Source organism: Sorex fumeus, unplaced genomic scaffold (genome assembly GCF_029834395.1).
Source record: "Sorex fumeus unplaced genomic scaffold, SorFum_2.1 ptg000005l, whole genome shotgun sequence".
In the NCBI taxonomy this organism is placed as follows: Eukaryota; Metazoa; Chordata; class Mammalia; order Eulipotyphla; family Soricidae; genus Sorex; species Sorex fumeus.
Genome location: NW_026606062.1, coordinates 34,925 through 54,174, shown reverse-complemented (window position 1 = coordinate 54,174; position 19,250 = coordinate 34,925). Strand labels below are relative to the sequence as shown.

At 48.9% G+C, this 19,250-nt stretch overlaps 1 protein-coding gene across 1 annotated transcript in view; it reads left to right on the top strand.

Moving 5' to 3' along the window:
• The window catches only part of SERPINE2 (serpin family E member 2), a 31,388-nt gene extending 15,717 nt beyond the window's left edge, over positions 1-15,671 (top strand). The window contains exons 4-8 of the mRNA XM_056121128.1: positions 1,965-2,163; positions 6,706-6,806; positions 9,375-9,461; positions 13,044-13,127; positions 14,916-15,671. Coding sequence (XP_055977103.1) covers positions 1,965-2,163; positions 6,706-6,806; positions 9,375-9,461; positions 13,044-13,127; positions 14,916-14,953 — 509 coding nt within the window. The 3' untranslated portion in view covers positions 14,954-15,671. The remainder of the gene's footprint in view (positions 1-1,964; positions 2,164-6,705; positions 6,807-9,374; positions 9,462-13,043; positions 13,128-14,915) is intronic.
• Positions 15,672-19,250: the final 3,579 nt, after the last annotated feature.

Sequence of the window (19,250 nt, the reverse complement as noted above, 5' to 3'; positions counted from 1 at the left end):
AAGCGTGTCTGAGATGCGCCTAGTGGCTCCCCCAGCATCCTGGAGGATGCAGCGCTTCCTGGACCACCTGTGAAAGCCGCTTGGTGCACAGCGCCCCCTGCCGCCCATGAGCGGTCAGACAGCCTTTGGAGGGAGGCGTGTTTGAGTCTCCCTGGGGCGTTTGTCCCGGGAGGGGAGAGGAGGGGCGGGGTGAGGGAGAAGGAGCGTGAGGGCTGGCTTGCGGAACGTGGAGTCGGGACCCCACGAACCCGGGAGCCCTTTGTCCCCGCTGCGCTTCGTTGCACCTGCGGTAGCCCCTCCAAGCTACATAGTGGGACAGGGTAAGCCTCGGTGGGAGACCTGGGAGCTTGCAAGTCTGTGGGGGTGACCGTGAGCCCACAAGCAGGGAAACTGCTTCAACACCCACCCCCCTCCACACGCACGCTTAGGGTCAGTGAGAAAGGTCCACTGGGCGGCCCAGAGAGATAATTCCGTGGACTGAGCACATGGAGCTTTGCACATGGGAGCTAGATTTGCCTCATCCCCGGAGGGAGCACTGCAGGAAGTGAGTCCCCAAACAAAGACCAAAACAGCCCCTCCAGGCCAGAGAGGTGACTCAGAGGGGCTGTGTATCTGAGCCCTTGGTGCAATCTTGGTACCGTACAGTCTCTGAATGTGGCCAGGTGTGACCTCAAATCTGCCACTCCGGGTCCTCCCTCCAAAATGAGAAATTAGTGAAACGAACCACTCCACGTCGGTGCACGTTCGTTCTCTTGCTCACAGATGGGTCAGCTTCTTGTGAAGTACTTAGGGCCTAGTTAAATTCTGCTCAGCAGAATCCATGGGACTTTAACGAGGTCCAAGGCCTCCTGCTGACTGGGCTGAGATTGGAAGCCTTGCTTCAAGGGCTTGGAGAAAAGGCAGCTGGGCTAGAGAAGGGACCACTACGACAAAGAGACAAAGGTAGTTGGAAATGTCATTCTGGATAAGAACTGCATGCTGAGTGTAGGTAAAGGAACAAACGTGATAACCTCTCAGTATCTGTATTGCAAACCATAATGCCCAAAATGGGGAGAGAGGGGCTGGAACAATAGCACACCAGGTAGGGCGTTTGCCTTGCATGCGGCCAACCGGGTTCGATTCCCAGCATCCCAAATGGTCTCCTGAGCACCGCCAGGGGTAATTCCTGAGTGCTGAGCCAGGAGGAACCCCTGTGCATTGCCGGGTGTCACCCAAAAAGCAAAAAAAAATGGGGAGAGCAGGCGGGTGTGTGTGTGTGTGTGTGTGTGTGAGAGAGAGAGAGAGAGAGAGAGAGAGAGAGAGGAAAAGTGCCTTCCATAGAGACAGGCTGGGATGGGGGATTGGCAAAAGGGAAACTGGGGACTCTGGTGCTGGGAAATGTATACTGGCAGAGGGATATGGGTGTTGGGACACTGTATGACTGAAATCCAGTCAGAAACAGCTTTGTAAGGGTCTACCTCACAGTGACTCAATGAAAAAACAAGGGGGCGGGGGAAATACAATTTCAAAATTTCAGTGGAAGTAAAAAACTTTTTTCATTGATTTGCAGGAAAAAAAAAAAAAGAAAAGGGGCAGGAGTGATCGCACAGCGGGTAGGGCATTTGCTTTGCATGTGCTCGACCCGGGTTCGATTCCCAGCATCCCATATGGTCCCCTGAGCACCGCCAGGAGTAATTCCTGAGTATATGAGCCAGGAGTAACCCCTGTGCACCGCCAGGTGTGAATCAAAAAGCAAAATACAGACACACACACACACACACACACACACACACACACAAAGTTCTGCTAAGGCTTGTCTTTGACTGTAGGGAGAAAGCACCGTCCTGCTCTTAGCTGTCCCAAAGGCAGCTATGTTTGATGGAAGCTTCTCAAACACAACGGCCCTACTCAGCCCTTGGCCATACATCGGGACCCCCCTTCCGGATATCACTGCAGAGCCGCTGACTTGCCTCTTGTCTCTTTAGGGTCCACCAGCACCCCGGGTGACTTGTGGTACAACTTCATCGAGCTGCCGTACCACGGGGAGAGCATCAGCATGCTGATTGCACTGCCCACAGAGAACTCCACCCCGCTCTCCGCGCTCATTCCTCACATCAGCACCAAGACCATCGACAGCTGGATGAGCATCATGGTACCCAAGAGGGTGCAGGTCATCCTGCCCAAGTGAGTAGTCCCTCGCCCCCGAGAGAAATCGCAGGCCCTGCATCTCGTGCCCAGAGGCACGAGGCTAAATTGAGATCTGGGCTGATGTCTGCTGTCTGATCTCTGCAGAAATTGCTTTAGTGGGAAGACCAGGCAATGCTTTGGTAAATGTCTAGCCCCCTCCTGCTTCGATACCTGCCTCCAGGGGTGATGGAGATTATGAGGAAGGAGAGAAGGTGGTCTGGGCTCAGAGCCTTCCCAACAGATGGAAGCTTCTTATTTCCCAGAGAGGGCGCCTTGATATACCTCATTCTGTTCCAAAGACTAGGAGACCCCCAACTGTCAGACACAATGGGATGTCCATTGAGTTTGGTAGCAGGTTATGGGGGGGTTGTTGTTTTGGTTTTTGGGTCACACCCGGTGATGCTCGGGGGTTACTCCTGTATCTGTGGCTCATGGATTATTCCTGGTGGGCTCAGGGAACCATGTAGGGTAACTGGTATCCAAACCAGGTCAGCCGTATACATGGCAAACACCCTACCCACGTACTATCTCTCTGGCCCAGACCATGGGTTATGTTACTCACTTTGGAGCTTTTGTTGGAAATAGCTGAATATCACGGTCCTCCTGTTATTCATCGATTTGCTCGAGCGGGCCCAGTAACATCTCCATCATGAGACTTATTGCTACTGTGTTTGGCATATCGAACACCTCACGGGTAGCTTGCCAGGCTTTGCCGTGCGGGCAAGATACTCTCCGTAGCTTGCAGGGCTCTCCGAGAGGGGCGGAGGAATCGAACTCGGGTCGGCCATGAGCTGAATATCAGGGTGGAAAATATAGACGGTAAATGTTTGGGGAGACTGGCAAGATAGTATAATTGTTAAGGCTCTTGCCTTCCATGTGGCCAACCTCAATTTGATCCCAGCACTACATATGGTCCTCTGAGCACAGAACCAGGGGCCCTGAGCACACCTGAGTGTTATCCCCTCCCCCAGAAAAATAAATATTTTGAAAATCCCGCAGAATTCTTTAGTTCCTCAACTGTATCACTGTATCACTGTGTCACCTTCATCCTGTTGTTCATCAGTTTATTCGAGCAGGCCTAGTAACGTCTCCATTCGTCCCAGCCCTGAGATTTTAGCAGCCTCTCCTTACTCGTCTTTTCCAATGCTGCCGTATTTGAGGCTCTTTCAGGGTCAGAGGAATGAGACCCTTTATTGTTACTGTTTTTGGCATATCGAATACGCCACAGGGAGCTTGCCAGGCTCTGCCGTGTGGGCGGGATGCTCTCGGTAGCTTGCCAGGCTCTCTGAGAGGCATATACATATATATGCCTCAACTATTACGGTCTAATTGTTGTGTGTAACATAGTGAGATAAGTGTATATTGCTAAAAGATGAAGGTGACTGAGCACACCCAACACCTCCCCTGGACATTTTTCATGTGCAAGGATCCTTCCGTTCAGTTCTCCCGACAGCTTTCAGTTGTGTTGACTGTGGACACTGAGCTCTACGTTTCCTCTCCAGGGTTTCCTCATCTCACAACAGACCGTTCATACCTTTGTCCCTCACCCCCTTTCCAGCCTCTGACAGCCACCAGCTGCTCAGCTTCTGAGTTTGGGTTCTCCTCGATTCCACAAAGAAGGGAGATAGTAATCGTCTCTCTTTGATTTCACGTCGCACACTGCCCTGGGGGAGGGGGGGGGCAGAGCGATAGCACAGGGGTAGGGTATTTGCCTTGTACTTAGCTGACCCAGATAACCTGGGTTCAATTTCTCTGCCCCTCTTGGAGAGCCCGGCGAGCTACCGAGAGTATCTCGATATGCCAAACACAGTAACAACAAGTCTCACAATGGAGATATTACTGGGACCGCTCGAGCAAATCGATGAGCAACGGGAGGACAGTGCTACTGCCCTCGGGGTCACCCATGCTCTGGAAAAAGGCCGATTGCTTTCATTTTACAGTCGAACACTGACCTGCTCTGACGGCCCCTTTTTTCATGCATTCAGCCACCAGTGGCCACTTACTTGGTCTGGTCTCCCTTTCTCAGCTGTTGTAAATAGAGTTGCCTTGGCCGGGGGAGACAGCTTTGTCTCCACAATCTCATTTCCTTGTGCTTCGTACCCAGAAGTGGAATGGGTGATTCGTCTAGTATTTCTGTTTTCCTTTTCTTCAGGGAGCTCTATACTGTCTTTTTGTTTGTTTGTTTGTTTTGTTTTTGTTTTTTGCCATCCCTCAGAGGTGAGAATTGCTGGAGCGATGGCACAGCAGGTAGAGCGTTTGCCTTGCACATGGCCGACCCGGGTTCGATTCCTCCTCCCCTCTCGGCAAGCTACTAGAGTATCCCACCTGCAAGCTCCCCGTAGTGTATTCGAAATGCCAAAAACAGTAACAATAAGTCTCACAAAGGAGACATTACTGGTGCCCGCTCAAGCAAATCGATGAACAGCGGGAAGACAATGCAACAGTGCTACAGTTTTTTGCCATGCAAAATTCTAGCATTAGCATCTAGCATAGTGTTGCTGGTACACCCGAAAATAGACAATTAAGAAGACTTTGAGCTGTCAGTGACTTGAGACCGAGGAAAAAGGGATATCACATTGTGAGTCAGATATTTCAACAAGTGAGTCAGTGCTTTGTCTGGTGTGAGCGAGAGGGGACGGGTGTCCTCTTTCTACGGTCTTCTCTTCCTCTTCCTCTGTCAACTTCCAGAGTTCTAAACCCCCCAGTCTCAGGAAGGCCAGAGACCCTTCCTTGTGCTTTTGATTGATTCTCCAGTTATTGAGTTATCAACAGAATATATTAATAATAACTACCCAAGTTTGATTCCTCCACCTCTCTCAGAGATCCCGGAAAGCTACCGAGAGTATCTCGCCCTCACAGCAAAGCCCTGGCAAGCTCCCCGTGACGTATTTAATATGCCAAACACAGTAACAACAAGTTTCACAATGTTACTAGGCCCACTCGAGCAAATCGATGAACAACGGGGAAGATAGTGATAGTAATAGAACTACTTACTAGTAGAGAACTTTGAAGATTTTTTTATTATAAAATTCTCTTTGAGGGGGCACAGAGATAGTCCAACAGGTAGGATGCTTGCTTTGCATGTGGCTAACCCAGGTTCAATCCCTGGCACCCCATTTGGTTCCCTGAGCCCACTAGGAGTGATCCCCAAGAGTAGAGTCAGGAGTGTGGCCTCAAAACCAAAACAGTAAAATAAGATTAGCCTTAACTCGCACCATGCTTGATATAAATGCATTCGACGGTGACTTAGCGGGTAAGTTGCAGTTCCAGTGGTAAGGGACTGTCTTCACCTCTCTGTGACGAGGCCCTTCTACCCTGCCTGGTTTCCCACAGGATGGCATAAAACTTGGTTCACCCGGGTCTGATTCTCAGCACTGCGTGGTCTCCTGTCTGGAGGCCCTTGAGCACCACTGGGTGTGACCCTAGAGACCCCCAGCACTGCCAGGGCGGTCCACATAACCCAGGACCACAGGGCCCAACCGGCTTCACATCCTTAGACCCTTGCATTGAAACACCAGCCTGATTGGCTGAGAATCTCCCCAGTGGGGCCTCCCGTGCCACCCCCCCTCCAAAAAAAAGTCTATGATAGTTCTAATTACTGAAGTTTACAGTAATTACAGTAGACAACAAATCATAGAGGGAAATGTATATATATAGAGAGAGAGAGAGAGAGAGAGAGAGAGCCACAAGGCCAAATCATTATATATATACATATATATATATATATATATATATCGGAAAGCCCTGCAAGCTACTGAGAGTATCCTGCCCACACAGCAGAGCCTGGCAAGCTCCCCGTGGCGTATTTGATATTCCAAAAACAGTAACAATAATGGATCTCATTCCCCTAACCCTGAAAGAGCCTCTGATACGGCAGTGTTGGGAAAGATAAGTAAGGAGAGGCTGCTAAAATCTCAGGGCTGGGACGAATGGAGATGTTACTGGCACGTGCTCTAGTAAATTGATGAACAACGGGATGACATTGATACAGTGAAGTTTACCTAGGTAGAGCCACACGGCCAAATCACCCACAGTTGGCTGAAAGAAAGCTCATGTGATCCCCACATGTCATACTGTATCACCGATTCTGAGTGTTTGCACCCGTTGGGGCAGTACAACGCTTTCCCGCTCCCAGCCTGAACCGGCAGGCATATCTCTCCTCCCAGTCGCAGTGGGTTGGATGTGGGGCGGAACTGGACAGATTCCACAGGACCAGGAACTCACGTCTGCACGAGCACATGAAAGAAAGTACAGGTGTGGCCCTCCCAAAGAAGGGGAATGGGAGCCCATCACTGGAGGACAACAACATCACAACTGGCTTTTACTCTGTAACACAAGTTTTGCCAGCAAAGCATTTGGGATCCCAGTTACCCTCTATTCACCAGGGTCTTAGATCTTGGGATCATACTTAAGGGGCAATGGAGATTGGTTGGTTTTCAAAGTAAACTGCAGAAAGACCTTTTCCACTGCTGTTGATTCTGCCACTTTTTGCTATCAGGGTCTAATGATCTTTCCCCCTATTTTCTTCTTTGCAACCAGGTTCTCAGCTGAAGCACAAACAGATTTGAAGGAACCTCTAAAATATCTTGGCCTCACCGACATGTTTGATCCGTCAAAGGCAAATTTTTCGAAAATAACAAGTAGGTTCCCTCTAAAACTTATTCTCAAACGTGAAGATTGTGTTGCAGACAGATTCTATGATTCGCTCAGGGAGGAGAAGTAGAATTAAGAGTGTGTTGAATGTTTTCTGGGGAGCCCAAGAAAACCTCCACAGTTAAAAAGTGTTTTATAAATTGCCTCTGATTCCCTGAAAATTTGGCCCACCTTTATATATGAGTTTGTCTCTTTGTTTTTAATGGAAATCTCTGCTGTTTGAAGACTCACTTCCACTCAACCACAGTAGGCATGCAGTTTGGAATTTCATGCCTAGTAATCTGAAAATCATAGAAATCCTTCCTTCCTTCCCTCCCACCCTTCCTTCCAACATCCTTCCTTTCTCCCTCTCTTTTTCTGTTTGTCTTGCTCCCTTCCTCCCTCTCTTCTCTCCTTTCCTCTCCTCTCTTTTCTCTCTTCTCTTCCTTCTTTCTTTTTTCTTCTCCCTTCCTTCTTCTCTTTCCTTCCTTCTGTCTGTCTGTCTTTCTTCTCCCTTCCTTCTTTTCTCTCTTTCCTTTCTTTTTTCTTCTCCCTTCCTTCCTTCTTCTCTTTCCTTCCTCCTTTTCTTTCTTTCTTTCTTTCTTTCCCCTTCCTTCTATTTCTTTTTTTCTTTTTTCTTTTCTTCTCCCTTCTTCTCTTTCTTTCTTTCTTTCCTTCCTTCCTTCCTTTCTTTCTTTGTTTCTTTCTTTCTTTCTTTCTTCCAGTATTTCATTCTTCTCCCTTCCTCCTTTTTTTTCTTTCTTTTATTTTATCTCTAACTTTTTTCTCTGTTTGGGGCCACCCCAGTAGTGTTCCTGACCCCACAGTACTCAGGCTTATTCCTGGCTGTATGTCATTCATCAAATCCAGGTCAGCGGGATGCAAAGCAAATGCCATATTCACTGTATTAGCCCGCTGGTTCCCATAAAAAATACCCAAATTAAAAGGAATCTGATTAGAACTTTTCTCTGCCAGAACATATAGGCGCCAGCTGGCCAATCACTGACCTCTTCCTAAAATTCAATCAGTGGCTGATCCTTTGTCCTTTGAAAAAGCCTTCTTCCAAGGAAAAGCAGGGCTGGCACCTGATTGGTATGCATTTCAGATTTATCCCCTTGAGCAGAAAGAAATTAGATCTTGAGCAAGTTCAGCAGCCTGCTCGTGAGTTTGTCCTGGGCAGAAATCCGGCACCCTCGCTGGCTGGCCTCACCCGGCTCTTCGCTGGCAGACCAGCAGCATTCCTATCTCCTGGCACGGGCTGGAAACGCAGACATGGGTCTGACCCAGAAACGAAAAGGCAATGTGTGCCCTGCCCCTGCGTAGCCATGTGCTCTGGGTGCAGATTCCTCAACAGCTGCTGGGCCTCAGTTTCCCCATCTCAGTTCTATGCTGCTGTCCCCAGGGTTTTCATATCTGACGCCACGTCTCTGAAAGAAATGAAAGCGGGTAGGGCATTTGCCTTGCACACGGCCGGCCCAGGTTCGATTCCCAGCATCCCATAGGGTCTCCTGAGCACCACCAGGAGTAATTCCTGAGTGCATGAGCCAGGAGTGACCCCTGTGCATCGCTGGGTGTGACCCAAAAAAGCAAAAAAGCAAAAAAAAAAAAGCATCAGCTTGCTCTTCGGGAAAATAGGGCCTTTCGGTGCTTTGCCCTTTTTTTTTTTTTTTTTTTTTTTTTTTTGCTTTTTTAGCTGGAGTGATAGCACAGCGGTAGGGCATTTGCCTTGCATGCAGCCAACATGGCCGACCTGAGTTCGATTCCTCTGCCCCTCTCGGAGAGCCTGGCAAGCTACCGAGAGTATCTCGCCCGCACGGCAGAGCCTAGCAAGCTCCCCGTGATGTATTCAATATGCCAAACCCAGTAACAACAAAGTCTCCAATGGAGACGTTACTGGGCCCACTCGAGCAAATCGACGAACAACGGGAGGGCCTTTGCTTTTTTTGGGTCACACCCGGCGATGCACAGGGGTCACTCCTGGCTCATGCACTCAGGAATTACTCCTGGCGGTGCTCGGGGGACCATATGGGATGCCGGGAATCGAACCTAGGTCGGCTGCGTGCGAGGCAAATGCCCTACCCGCTGTGCTATTGCTCCAGCCCCTGCTCTGCACTTTTTATTCTTTATATTTTAATAAAATTCTTAGAGATCAGAGTTGACTGCATAGAGAAACTAGCTCTCCTCTGAAGAGCTCGGTACAGTCATTTGGAAGGTGGACAGTCCACCCACCATCAGTCAACCTGTCCTAGGTCACTCTTCTATGACTCTTATCAAGAACTGGACCTTGGGAATGGCAAGAGAGTACAGTGGGGAGGGTGTTTGCCCGCCTTGCATGCAGCTAATCCAAGTTCGATCCCCAGCACCCCATATGGTCTCCTGCGCACTGCCAGGAGTGATCCCTGAGCACAGAGCCAGCAGTAAGCTCTAAGCACCATAGGGTATGCCCCCCCCAAAATAAAAATTATTAAAAATAAAAAGAGAAAGAACTGGCCTTTGCCACCCCTCTGAGCTCGCTCCCCCAGCCTACTAGAGGACTTCCGTGTCAGACCAACACCATGTTTGTTTCCTGTGCACAGAGTCAGAAAACCTTCACGTTTCTCACATCTTGCAAAAAGCGAAAATCGAAGTCAGTGAAGATGGAACCAAGGCTTCAGCAGCAACAAGTAAGTTCTGGGCTGTGCATCAGGGGGGCGGGGGGAGAGCAAGGATGGATGCTCAGGTCCATCCTTTAACTCCGCACACACAGAACGAGCCCTGATTCTGGACCAGGCATAGAAGGTTGACTCAGATCGATTTCGGGACCTGTGCTCCACAAAACCTAGACTCTGTCTATGCCATTGAGGAAAGCACATCAGTGAGAGAAACTCCTCTAGGACAGGAGTCAGCACTTATTTCCGAAGAGATCCTGAGAGTACGCATCTTCAGCTTTGGGAGGCTCCGGGGGCGTCTCCGTTGAAGCCATTATCAAGTGACGTAGCCCTAGAGGACACAAGTCAGTGAGTGTGCCAATAAAGCTTTATGTAGACGGCCCCCAGCCCCTGAGTCTTGGCCTAAGAACAGTAGTTTGCTCTTAGGAGAAGCAAATCCATCCTGGCTTGTCATTGGTAGGAAAGACTGAAACAAAATCACAGCAAGTATGAGTAGGAAATAGCCCACAGGGTCCATTGCGTGAAGAATTATCGGGCAGCTGTTGAAGTACAGTGGGTGGTCCTGCTTTCTTCCCTGGTAATTAGAACAGCCACACCTGCCTTCTCCTTGATGACTTATTAATGAAGGAGAAAATAGAAAAATCTTAGGTTGACTTTTTGGTGCCTTCATCCCCCCCCACCTCTAATTACCCACGTGAGAGTGGAAATCTGCCCAAATTCTGTGAACTCATAAAGCGAATATCTTAGCTGCACTGGTAACTAGGTCAAAGACATCTGGTCATTAAGATACCACTGATGCTCACAGCAGAAACCGCATTGCCTTTCTAAAATAAACGCTACGTGTTTATCCCTTTAAAATAACGTTTAAACAAAGACCCATAATCAGAGGGCTTAGGCTTTTTCAGAAGCCTTTTTGTCTTTTTTTAGACAATTGACTAGAAATCATATCTAGGGCAGGAGTGATATATAGTACAGTGGGCAGGGGCGTCTGCCTTGAATGCAGCCAATCCTGGTTCAATCCCCAGCACCGCATTTGGTCCCCCAGGCCTGCCAGGAATGATCCCTGAGCATAGAGTCAGAAGTATGATGTGAGCACTGCTGAATGAGGCTCCCCCCCCAAAAAAAAAAGAAAAACAAAAAAAGACTGTAAATAAAATATCTCACCCTGCAAAACTCAGCTCAGATGTCTTCTATGATGTTATTGCCAAATCCAGTTTCAGAACTCACCACTTGAAGGCATTATGGAAGAGACAACATGATATATTAAACATAGTTTCACTCCTAAGTTGAAGCCGTTGAATACTGGCCTCTAAAAATGTGATTCTTAACATCTTTATCATGTTTGTCTTCCAGAGGACTTTTTTTAAGTTTAGTGTCTAAACCTTTAATACTTCCAGAAGATGTCATACTTTTTAAATCAAAGCTTCCAAATTGTTTAATTGAAAACCAGTGTTTTGGGGCTGGAGAGTTAGCACCACAGCAGGTAGGGTACTTGCCTTACACACAGCTGACCTCAGCATCCCATGTGCTCCCCCAAGCCCTGCCAGGAGTAAGCCCCGAGCACTGAGCCTGGAGTGAGCCCTGAGCATAGAGCCAGGAGTGAGCCCTGAGCACAGAGCCAGGAGTGAGTCCTGAGCACTGAGCCCCAAGTGAGTTCTGAGCACTGAGACCCGAGTGAGCACTGAGCCCAGAGTGAATCCTGAGCACTGAGCCCAGAGTGAGCCCTGAGCACAGAGCCAGGAGTGAGCTCTGAGCACAGAGCCTGGAGTGAGCCCTGAGCATAGAGCCTTGAGTGAGCCCTGAGCACAGAACCTGGAGTGAGCCCTGAGCATAGAGCCAGGAGTGAGTCCTGAGCACTGAGCCACAAGAGAGTTTTTGAGCACTGAGCCCCGAGTGAGCACTGAGCCAGGAGTGAGCCCTGAACACAGAGCCTGGAGTGAGCCCTGAGCATAGAGCCTTGAGTGAGCCCTGAGCACAGAGCTAGGAGTGAGCACTGAGCCCAGAGTGAGTCCTGAGCACAGAGCTAGGAGTGAGCCCTGAACACTGAACCCGGAGTGAGCCCTGAGCACCACTGGGGATGGCCTCCCCCTCAAAAAAATGACATCTAAATGTTGCCAGTGTTGTTGACCCATTTTTGCCAACTAGCAGGACTGGCTCCATAAATCCTCAAGGTCCTGTAACAAACAAAAGCATGAAGCTTCTGCTTCCGAGCTCACTAAAAATGTCAACACACAAACAGCAAAGTAGTGGCCCCAAGGCAGGTGATTGTGGTGCGTTGGTGGTGCAGCTAGCCAGCCACACAGCCCAGGTCGCCCTGCCACCTGCACCAGCTTGCTGGACCCACCTAACGTGCTGCCACAGACCCATGACTTCGGCTGCAGAATTCATCTCTCCCAGATCTAGGCACCGGGGGTCCACAGAGCTGCTGTTGGCAGAATGGGTTTCTCCTGAGACATTCTTCCTGCGCTTACAGATGGCCGCCTTCTCATCAGCATCCTTCCATTAGACGAGAGCCCCGCCTTCATGTCCTCATCTAAAAAATTAGATCTTGGGGCCACAGCCATAGTGGAGTGATAAGGGCGTTTGCCTTACACGTGTCCGATCCCGGTTCAGTCCCCAGCATCCCATATGGTCCCCCGAGTACTGTCAAGAGTCATTCCTGAGTGCAGAGCCAGGAGTAGCCCTTGAGCATCGCTAGATGTGACCCAAAAAGCAAAAAAAAAAAAAAAAAAGGAAAAAAGAAAGAAAGAACATTTAAAAATAAATAGATAAATAAAAATAAAAAATTAGATCTTTTCTTCAAGACCCCATCCCCAACCCAGTTGCAGTAAGAGTGAGGTTCCAATATATGCATTTTGAGGGATGTAGTTCAGTTCATATGACTGGAAAAAAATGACCTTTCTTTAAAAAAAAAAATAATTCTGGGAGCTGGAGCGATAGCACAGCGGTAGGGCGTTTGCCTTGCACGCAGCCAACATGGCCAACACAGGTTCAATTCCCAGCATCCCATTTCGTCCCCCGAGCATCACCAGGAGTAATTCCTGAGTGCATGAGCCAGGAGTAACCCCTGAGCATCGCCAGGTGTGACCCAAAAAGCAAAACAAAACAAAAAAAAATCTGAAAAGGTAGTCTAGTGGGCAGGGTTCTTGCCTTACCTGCAGCCAGTCCACTCAGGCTTGATGCCCTGCATCCCGGACGGGAGTGATCCCTGAGCACAGAGCCAGGAGTTAGCCTGAGTGCCATAGGGTGTGTCCCCAAAGCAAAAACCCAACAACAGCGACTATTCAATGGTGTTTGTGCTTTGAGTGTTTTTTTTTTTAAAGCCAGAAACACTGTTCTAAGAGGTGTCATATGTTTCGATGCCATTTAACCCTCAGAGGAGCAAGTGTGCTTGTTAAAGAAGACAAAGGCGATGGTATAGAATCAATGAGAAAGTCACGGCAAAGAGCCATGGCCGTGGGGAGCGTCCAGTAACTGGTCAGCAGAGCGCAGGAAGGGATGAAGTGTGACCTCAGACCGCTGCCCCCAGGGCCCCAGGCAGCTGCTGTGTTGTCTTTCCACTGTGTAACACCTTTTCCTTTTCTTTTCCCCCCACAGCTGCGATTCTCATTGCCCGGTCATCACCCCCCTGGTTTATCGTAGACAGGCCTTTTCTATTTTTCATCCGACATAATCCCACCGGTAAGTGGATTCTCTTCCAAGGAGTGTACCCAGACCACGGCCTCTCTTCGTTCTGTCCAACCAAGTCGTGCCTAACCCCTTTCACTTGTGCAGCTGGAGACATAGGCCAGGGATGATGACCCTTCCTTGCCTGGTATGTGGCTGGCCCTGGATTCACTCCCATCACCACATGGGATCCCCTGAGCACTACCCGGAGTAAACCCAGAGCACAGAGCTGGAAATAACTCCTGAGCACTGCCAGGTGTGACCCAAAGCTGCCCCCTCCCCCGCACCCCTTGTTTCCAATCCCTTTCTCTTGTCACAACCATTGCAAACACTATTATCACCCACCTTGAAGAGAGAGGAAAATCAAGTTTGTATTTCCAGACTGTGATGGAATCTTTTGGGCTGGAGCGCTAGCACAGCGGTAGGGCGTTTGCCTTGCATCCAGCCGACTCAGCCAACCTGGGTTCGATTCCTCGGCCCCTCTCAGAGAACCCGGCAAGCTACCAAGAGTTTCTTGCTCGCACGGCAAGGCCTAGCAAGCTACCCGTGATGTATTCGATATGCCAGACACAGTAACAAGCGTCACTATGGAGACGTTACTGGGCCAGCTCGAGCAAATCGATGAATAACGAGAGGACAGTGACAGTGACAGTGATGGAATCTTTTAAACATTGACAAGATCCTAAGGGGCTGGTTTTTATTTTGTTTTTCATTTAGAGAGAGAGAGTTCAGCAGCCCTCTGGGCCCTTTAGACATTTATTGATCCCCCCCCACCCCAGTTTTATCAATGCAGGAGCCGAATTTTATTAAAAAAAAAAAAAAGCTACAGGTCTTCAACTTTCAAAAGCCTCTACTGTTCTTAGGAGCTGAGATTCATTAGTTCAGTAGCTGAGAAATTCATTAGTTCATTAGTTTTAGCTTCGTGTTTAACATGCTGCAGTTTGTGTTAATTGAGCAACAGCAAATGTGAGCCGCCCGCGGTATGTGCAGATACCAGTGTACTCAAAAGTTAGTGATTGTTCCGGTACAATGATTAAGAACCACTTGGTGATAGGAAGTCATATATTTCATCTTTCATTCTTTTTTGATCACACAAACTATCTTTCTTTTCCACTAGGGCGTGTGTGTGTGTGTGTGTGTGTGTGTGTGTGTGTGTGTGTGAGTGATCAGGGAGGAACCATTTGGTCCCCATCTTCAACCCCTCATTGGTTTTTAATGTCATTGAATTTCACAGTCCAGTGCTATCCTCTAGCCTTATGGAAATACTTCATGTAAACGGGTAGCACTGCATTGTAGCCCTGTCCTTCCGTTGTTCATCGATTTTGCTCTAGCGGGCATCAGTAACAAGACTTGTTGTTACTGTGTTTGGCATATCTAATACGTCACGGGTTGCTTGCCAGGCTTTGCCGTGCGGGCATGATACTCTCAGTAGCTTGCCGGGCTCTCCGAGAGGGGCGGAGGAATTGAACCCAGGTCGGCCGGGGTCAGTTGTGTGCAAAGCAATCGCCTTACCCGCTGTGCTATCGATCCAGCTCCATGTAAACGTATAATTCACTAAAATGAAATCATCAGAAACTTAAGGGTTTTTTTTATCCACACTGTCCACATTTCAAGGGCTTGATGGCCCGTGGCTGCTGTACAGGACCAGAGCATGTGGGACCATCTCCCCCACTGCAGGGAGCTTGAGGGTCAGGCTGCCGGTGAATGTGACCTCGAAATACCTTCTGTCTCACCGTAAGGATGGTCTTCTATCATTCTGCACGATTTCATGGACTTACGTGTCATTTCCTTTGAACCCCATAGGTGCTGTCTTATTCATGGGGCAGATCAACAAACCCTGACGAGCTCACGAGGGAATCCCTGCACCGCGAAGACTCCTTTGCTCCCCTCCTACGTCTTCCATAGTTCTGTTCAATATTTTTGTACATTACCTTCTTTTCCACATACACCTGTCGGAACAGAGTCTCAGTGACGCCAGGGATTCGATTCTGGGATGGGTTTGAGAGTGGAGGGAAAGACAGAAGGGCTCGACACTGCACTGAAAAACCTGCAGAGTGTCTCAAAGATTCTTTTCAACTACTGAGCGGTCACCTAGCCTAGCAACCCTCTTGAGGATTTAACTGTCCAGGAGTTTTGTTCTGTTTCTACATGGGCTTTTCAGGAGAAACTTAATCAGTGTAACACAGGGATGGGGCGGGGAGGCGGACGGTGGGAGGAAAGACATTTTATGGTAGCTTTTACTTTTTTTTATAAAAACGTTATTGGCCTTTGAAACTTTTTTTTTTTTTGGTCCCATCCAAAGTCTTGCTCATAGTCAGCATTATTTGGGGGGAAGGGGGATAGAAATAGTGAGCTCTTTAGCCTCTCCGTGTTTTTGTTGTTTTATAGGATGCATGTATTCACTAAAAATCAAGTCTGCAAAGCTAATGATGTCTTGCTAGACCGGGTTTGCTGTCGTGCAGTGTGCCTGTTGCTACTGGTCTGTATTCTTGGGATTTGCATTTTTTGTATTTTGTACAAAGTAAAAATAAAGTGTTATGAGTAGTAAAAAAAAAAAAATCATCAGTACAATACCGTGTCTCTGCTCTATGGAAATACAACCAAAGAAATGGGACCCTGCAAGTAAAGTAAGTAAGTAAAGGCCCTCCCGTTGATCGTCGATTTGCTCGAGCGGGCCCAGTAACGTCTCCATTGGAGACTTTGTTGTTACTGTGTCTGGCATATCGAATACTCTCGGTAGCTTGCCGGGCTCTCCGAGAGGGGCGGAGGAATCGAACTCGGGTCGGCCATGTTGGCCGCTTGTAAGGCGAACGCCCTACCCGCTGTCCTCTTGCCACTTCTAAGAAACCTTTACAGTTGGGAAAACTGAAAAACTCAATGCTCAGGGCTCCCCCAAACCCCTTTTTTTCTAAGCCTGGCTGTGGACATTATTCTCAATTGACAGATCACTTCAGAGGAGTCGCAATAGCAGAAAACTCAATTTTTTTTTCCTTCTTGGGTCACACCAGGGATGCTCAGGGGTTACTCCTGGCTCTGCACTCAGGAATTACTCCTGGCGATGTTCAGGGGACCACATGGGATGCTGGGAATCGAACCCGGGTTGGCCATGAAAGACAAACACCCTCCCCACTATACTATGACTCCAGCCTCCAGCAAAATACAATGCTGTGGGCTCCCCCAGACCTCCTCCTGGTCTCAGCAGGGGTCCCATCACTGGGCTGGGAGCTGAGAACTGGCCACAACGAAGACAGAGGAAGACAAAGACGAGTTGGTAGCAAGGGCAGAAGGAAGGGGCTGCTTTAGAAATGAGAGTGAACAAACAGCTCATGCTGCATTTCCAGTGCCAGGCTGGAGTGTTTCCTTTCTGAAAGGGTGGTGTGTAGTCGTTTCCTAAGGACTCCTCACAATTGTTATGTTACCTGACCCCACCCCCGGCCACCCCCCAGTGTTCGATTTGCCTGTTTCCTCCTGCTCCCTGACCCCCTACCCCCCAGTTTCCTAAGCCTGTTGGTCATCTCCTTAAATCAGAATGACTTAAGACATTTCTTCCAGGACCTAAGGGACTTGCCTTGCTTGTAGCTGACCCTGGATCAATCCCCAGGATAGGGTCCCCAATCACTGCCAGGAGTGAGTGGAGCCAGGGGAGTCCCTGAACATCACTTAGAAAAATACAAAAAAATTCTTTTTTTTTTTTTTTTTGCTCTTTTGGGTCACACCCAGCAATGCGATGCTCAGGGGTTACTCCTGGCTCTGCACTCAGGAATTACTCCTGGCAGTGCTCAGGGGACCCTATAGGATGCTGGGAATCGAACCCGGGTCAACCTCGTGCAAGGCAAACCACCTACCCGCTGTACTATCGCTCCAGCCTCATAAAAAACATTTTTTTTTTGCTTTTTGGGTCACACCCGGCGATGTTCAGGGGTTACTCCTGGCTTTGCACTCAGGAATCACTCCTGGCGGTGCTCGGGGGACCATATGGGATGCTGGGAATCGAACCCCGGTCAACCTTATGCAAGGCAAACCACCTACCCGCTGTGCTATCGTTCCAGCCTCATAAAAAAAAAACATTTTTTTAATCCCTGAGTTCTACTTGCACCCTCTCATGAAACAGGACAAGCTCAGCTTCAACATTCCTAAAATTGCATCTATCATTCAGGTCCCGTGGCTGAGTTTAGCTGCAGGCCACTCTTTAAGCATGGAAACTTTCATTCACCAGAAGAGAAGAGAGAAAGGAAGAGGGTTGTTCTGATTTCAGAGTTAAGCACCCTTTGGACTCTTAATGAGATCGGCACTGCCTGAGACATGCTAGGAAAATTAAAAAGGCCAGGCACCACTTAGTACCCCTGTTGCAAACCATAACATCCAAAAGGAGAGAGAGAGAGAGAGAGAGAGAGAGAGAGAGAGAGAGAGAGAGAGAGAGAGAGAGAGAATGTGCCTGCCACAGAGGCAGGGGATTAAGGGTTGGGGGTGGCGGGAGGTATACTGGGAACACTGGTGGTGGAGAATGGGCGCTGGTGGAGGGATGGGTACTCGATCATTGTATAACTGAAACATAATCACGAAAGTCTGTAAGTCTGTAACTGTATCTCAGTGATTCATTAAAAAAATTAAAAATAAATAAAAAATAAAAAGGCTAGGCACAAACCCGAGTGGGAAAGTGCTATGTCTCCCCAGCTTTGGGAGGGGTCAGTCCTAAAAAAAAAAAAAATGAGACTGGAGAAAAATGCCAATCCTAAGCAATTCTTGGAGTCCAGGGTTTGAAGCTTTTGTTATTCTGTTTTTTTTTTTTTTCTTTTATGGGCTAGCCCCAGAGGTCTTGGGAGTCGCTCCCTGCGGTGCTCAGGGGACTGTCTGGTGATCCCATATGCAAAGCCTGCATTCATCCCAATAAAAAGAGGAACGATACAGCCCTCTGGGAATCATTGTCATGAGTGTAGGAAACTGTGGCTGTAAAGATCGGGGTTTTCTGTCACTGAGCAACTATATAGCCAGAAAGACTGGGGTTTTCTGTCCGCGAGCAACCCTGTTTCCAGAAACTGCTGGGCCACTTCTCTACCGCCAGCCTCCATGAGTGCTGACAAGACTGTCAATTTGGGCACATGAAGCCTGGAAGACACCTCTAGCCAATAGTCCTGTTTCTTTTCTCTCTTTTTGGCTTGTTGGGTCACATCCAGCAAGGCTCAGGGGTGGGTTCCTCCTAGCTTTGCACTCAGGAATCACTCCTGGTGGTGCTCGGGCATCCATATGGGATGCCACGGATTGAACCCATGTCGGCGGCATGCAAGGCAAATGCCTACCCACTGTGCTATGGCTCCGGCCCCAGCCCTGTTCCTTTAGAGAGTTCCAAACTGCCCTTAGGACCCCCTTCCCAAATCTTGAAAATGGGGGTGCCGATATGTCATTGAAAGGGAAAATTAGCCCCCTGAGGAATCACTGTTCTACCTGACACCAGGTACAATGAGAGCGATGAGAGCATTGGCAGACAAGGTTGAACACTGGGTCGCACAGAAGTCAAGGTCCCAATGTTTGAGTAGTTCGCCTTCTTCCCCCAAGTTGGACCTTCCGTAGCATCAAAGAGAGGTAAGGGTCGGGGCTGGAGCGATAGCACAGCGGGTAGGGAATTTTCCTTGCACGGGGCTGACCCGGGTTCGATTCCCAGCATCCCATATGGTCCCCTGAGCACCAGCAGGAGTAATTCCTGAATACATGAGTCAGGAGTAACCCCTGTACAATGCTGGTGTGACACAAAAGGAAAGAGAGAGAGAGAGAGTGAGAGAGAGAGAGAGAAAGAGAGAGAGAGAGAGAGAGAGAGAAGGGCCTTTGTGGTTGTCCTTCCCGGGCAAGCGAACAAAAAGAGAATGTGAGGGACCAGTCGTCAGGAGCCCAGTGACAGCACAGACAGATTCAGGAACCCAAGGATGCTTCGCTGGGTTGTCCCTCAATTGGTCTGATGACTCACTCTCCCCTGACCCTGGCTAGTCTTGCTGTGAAATGCTGTTACTAATGACTTAGAAGTGTCAGGCGTGTATGCCTCCGCTTCACCTGCTTAGTAGTTGTCAGTGGCGACTGTTGTCCTATTCACAAAGTGCTCAGAACAAGCTCACTTCCGTAGCGTGCGTTTTTAATTACAGCAGAGGT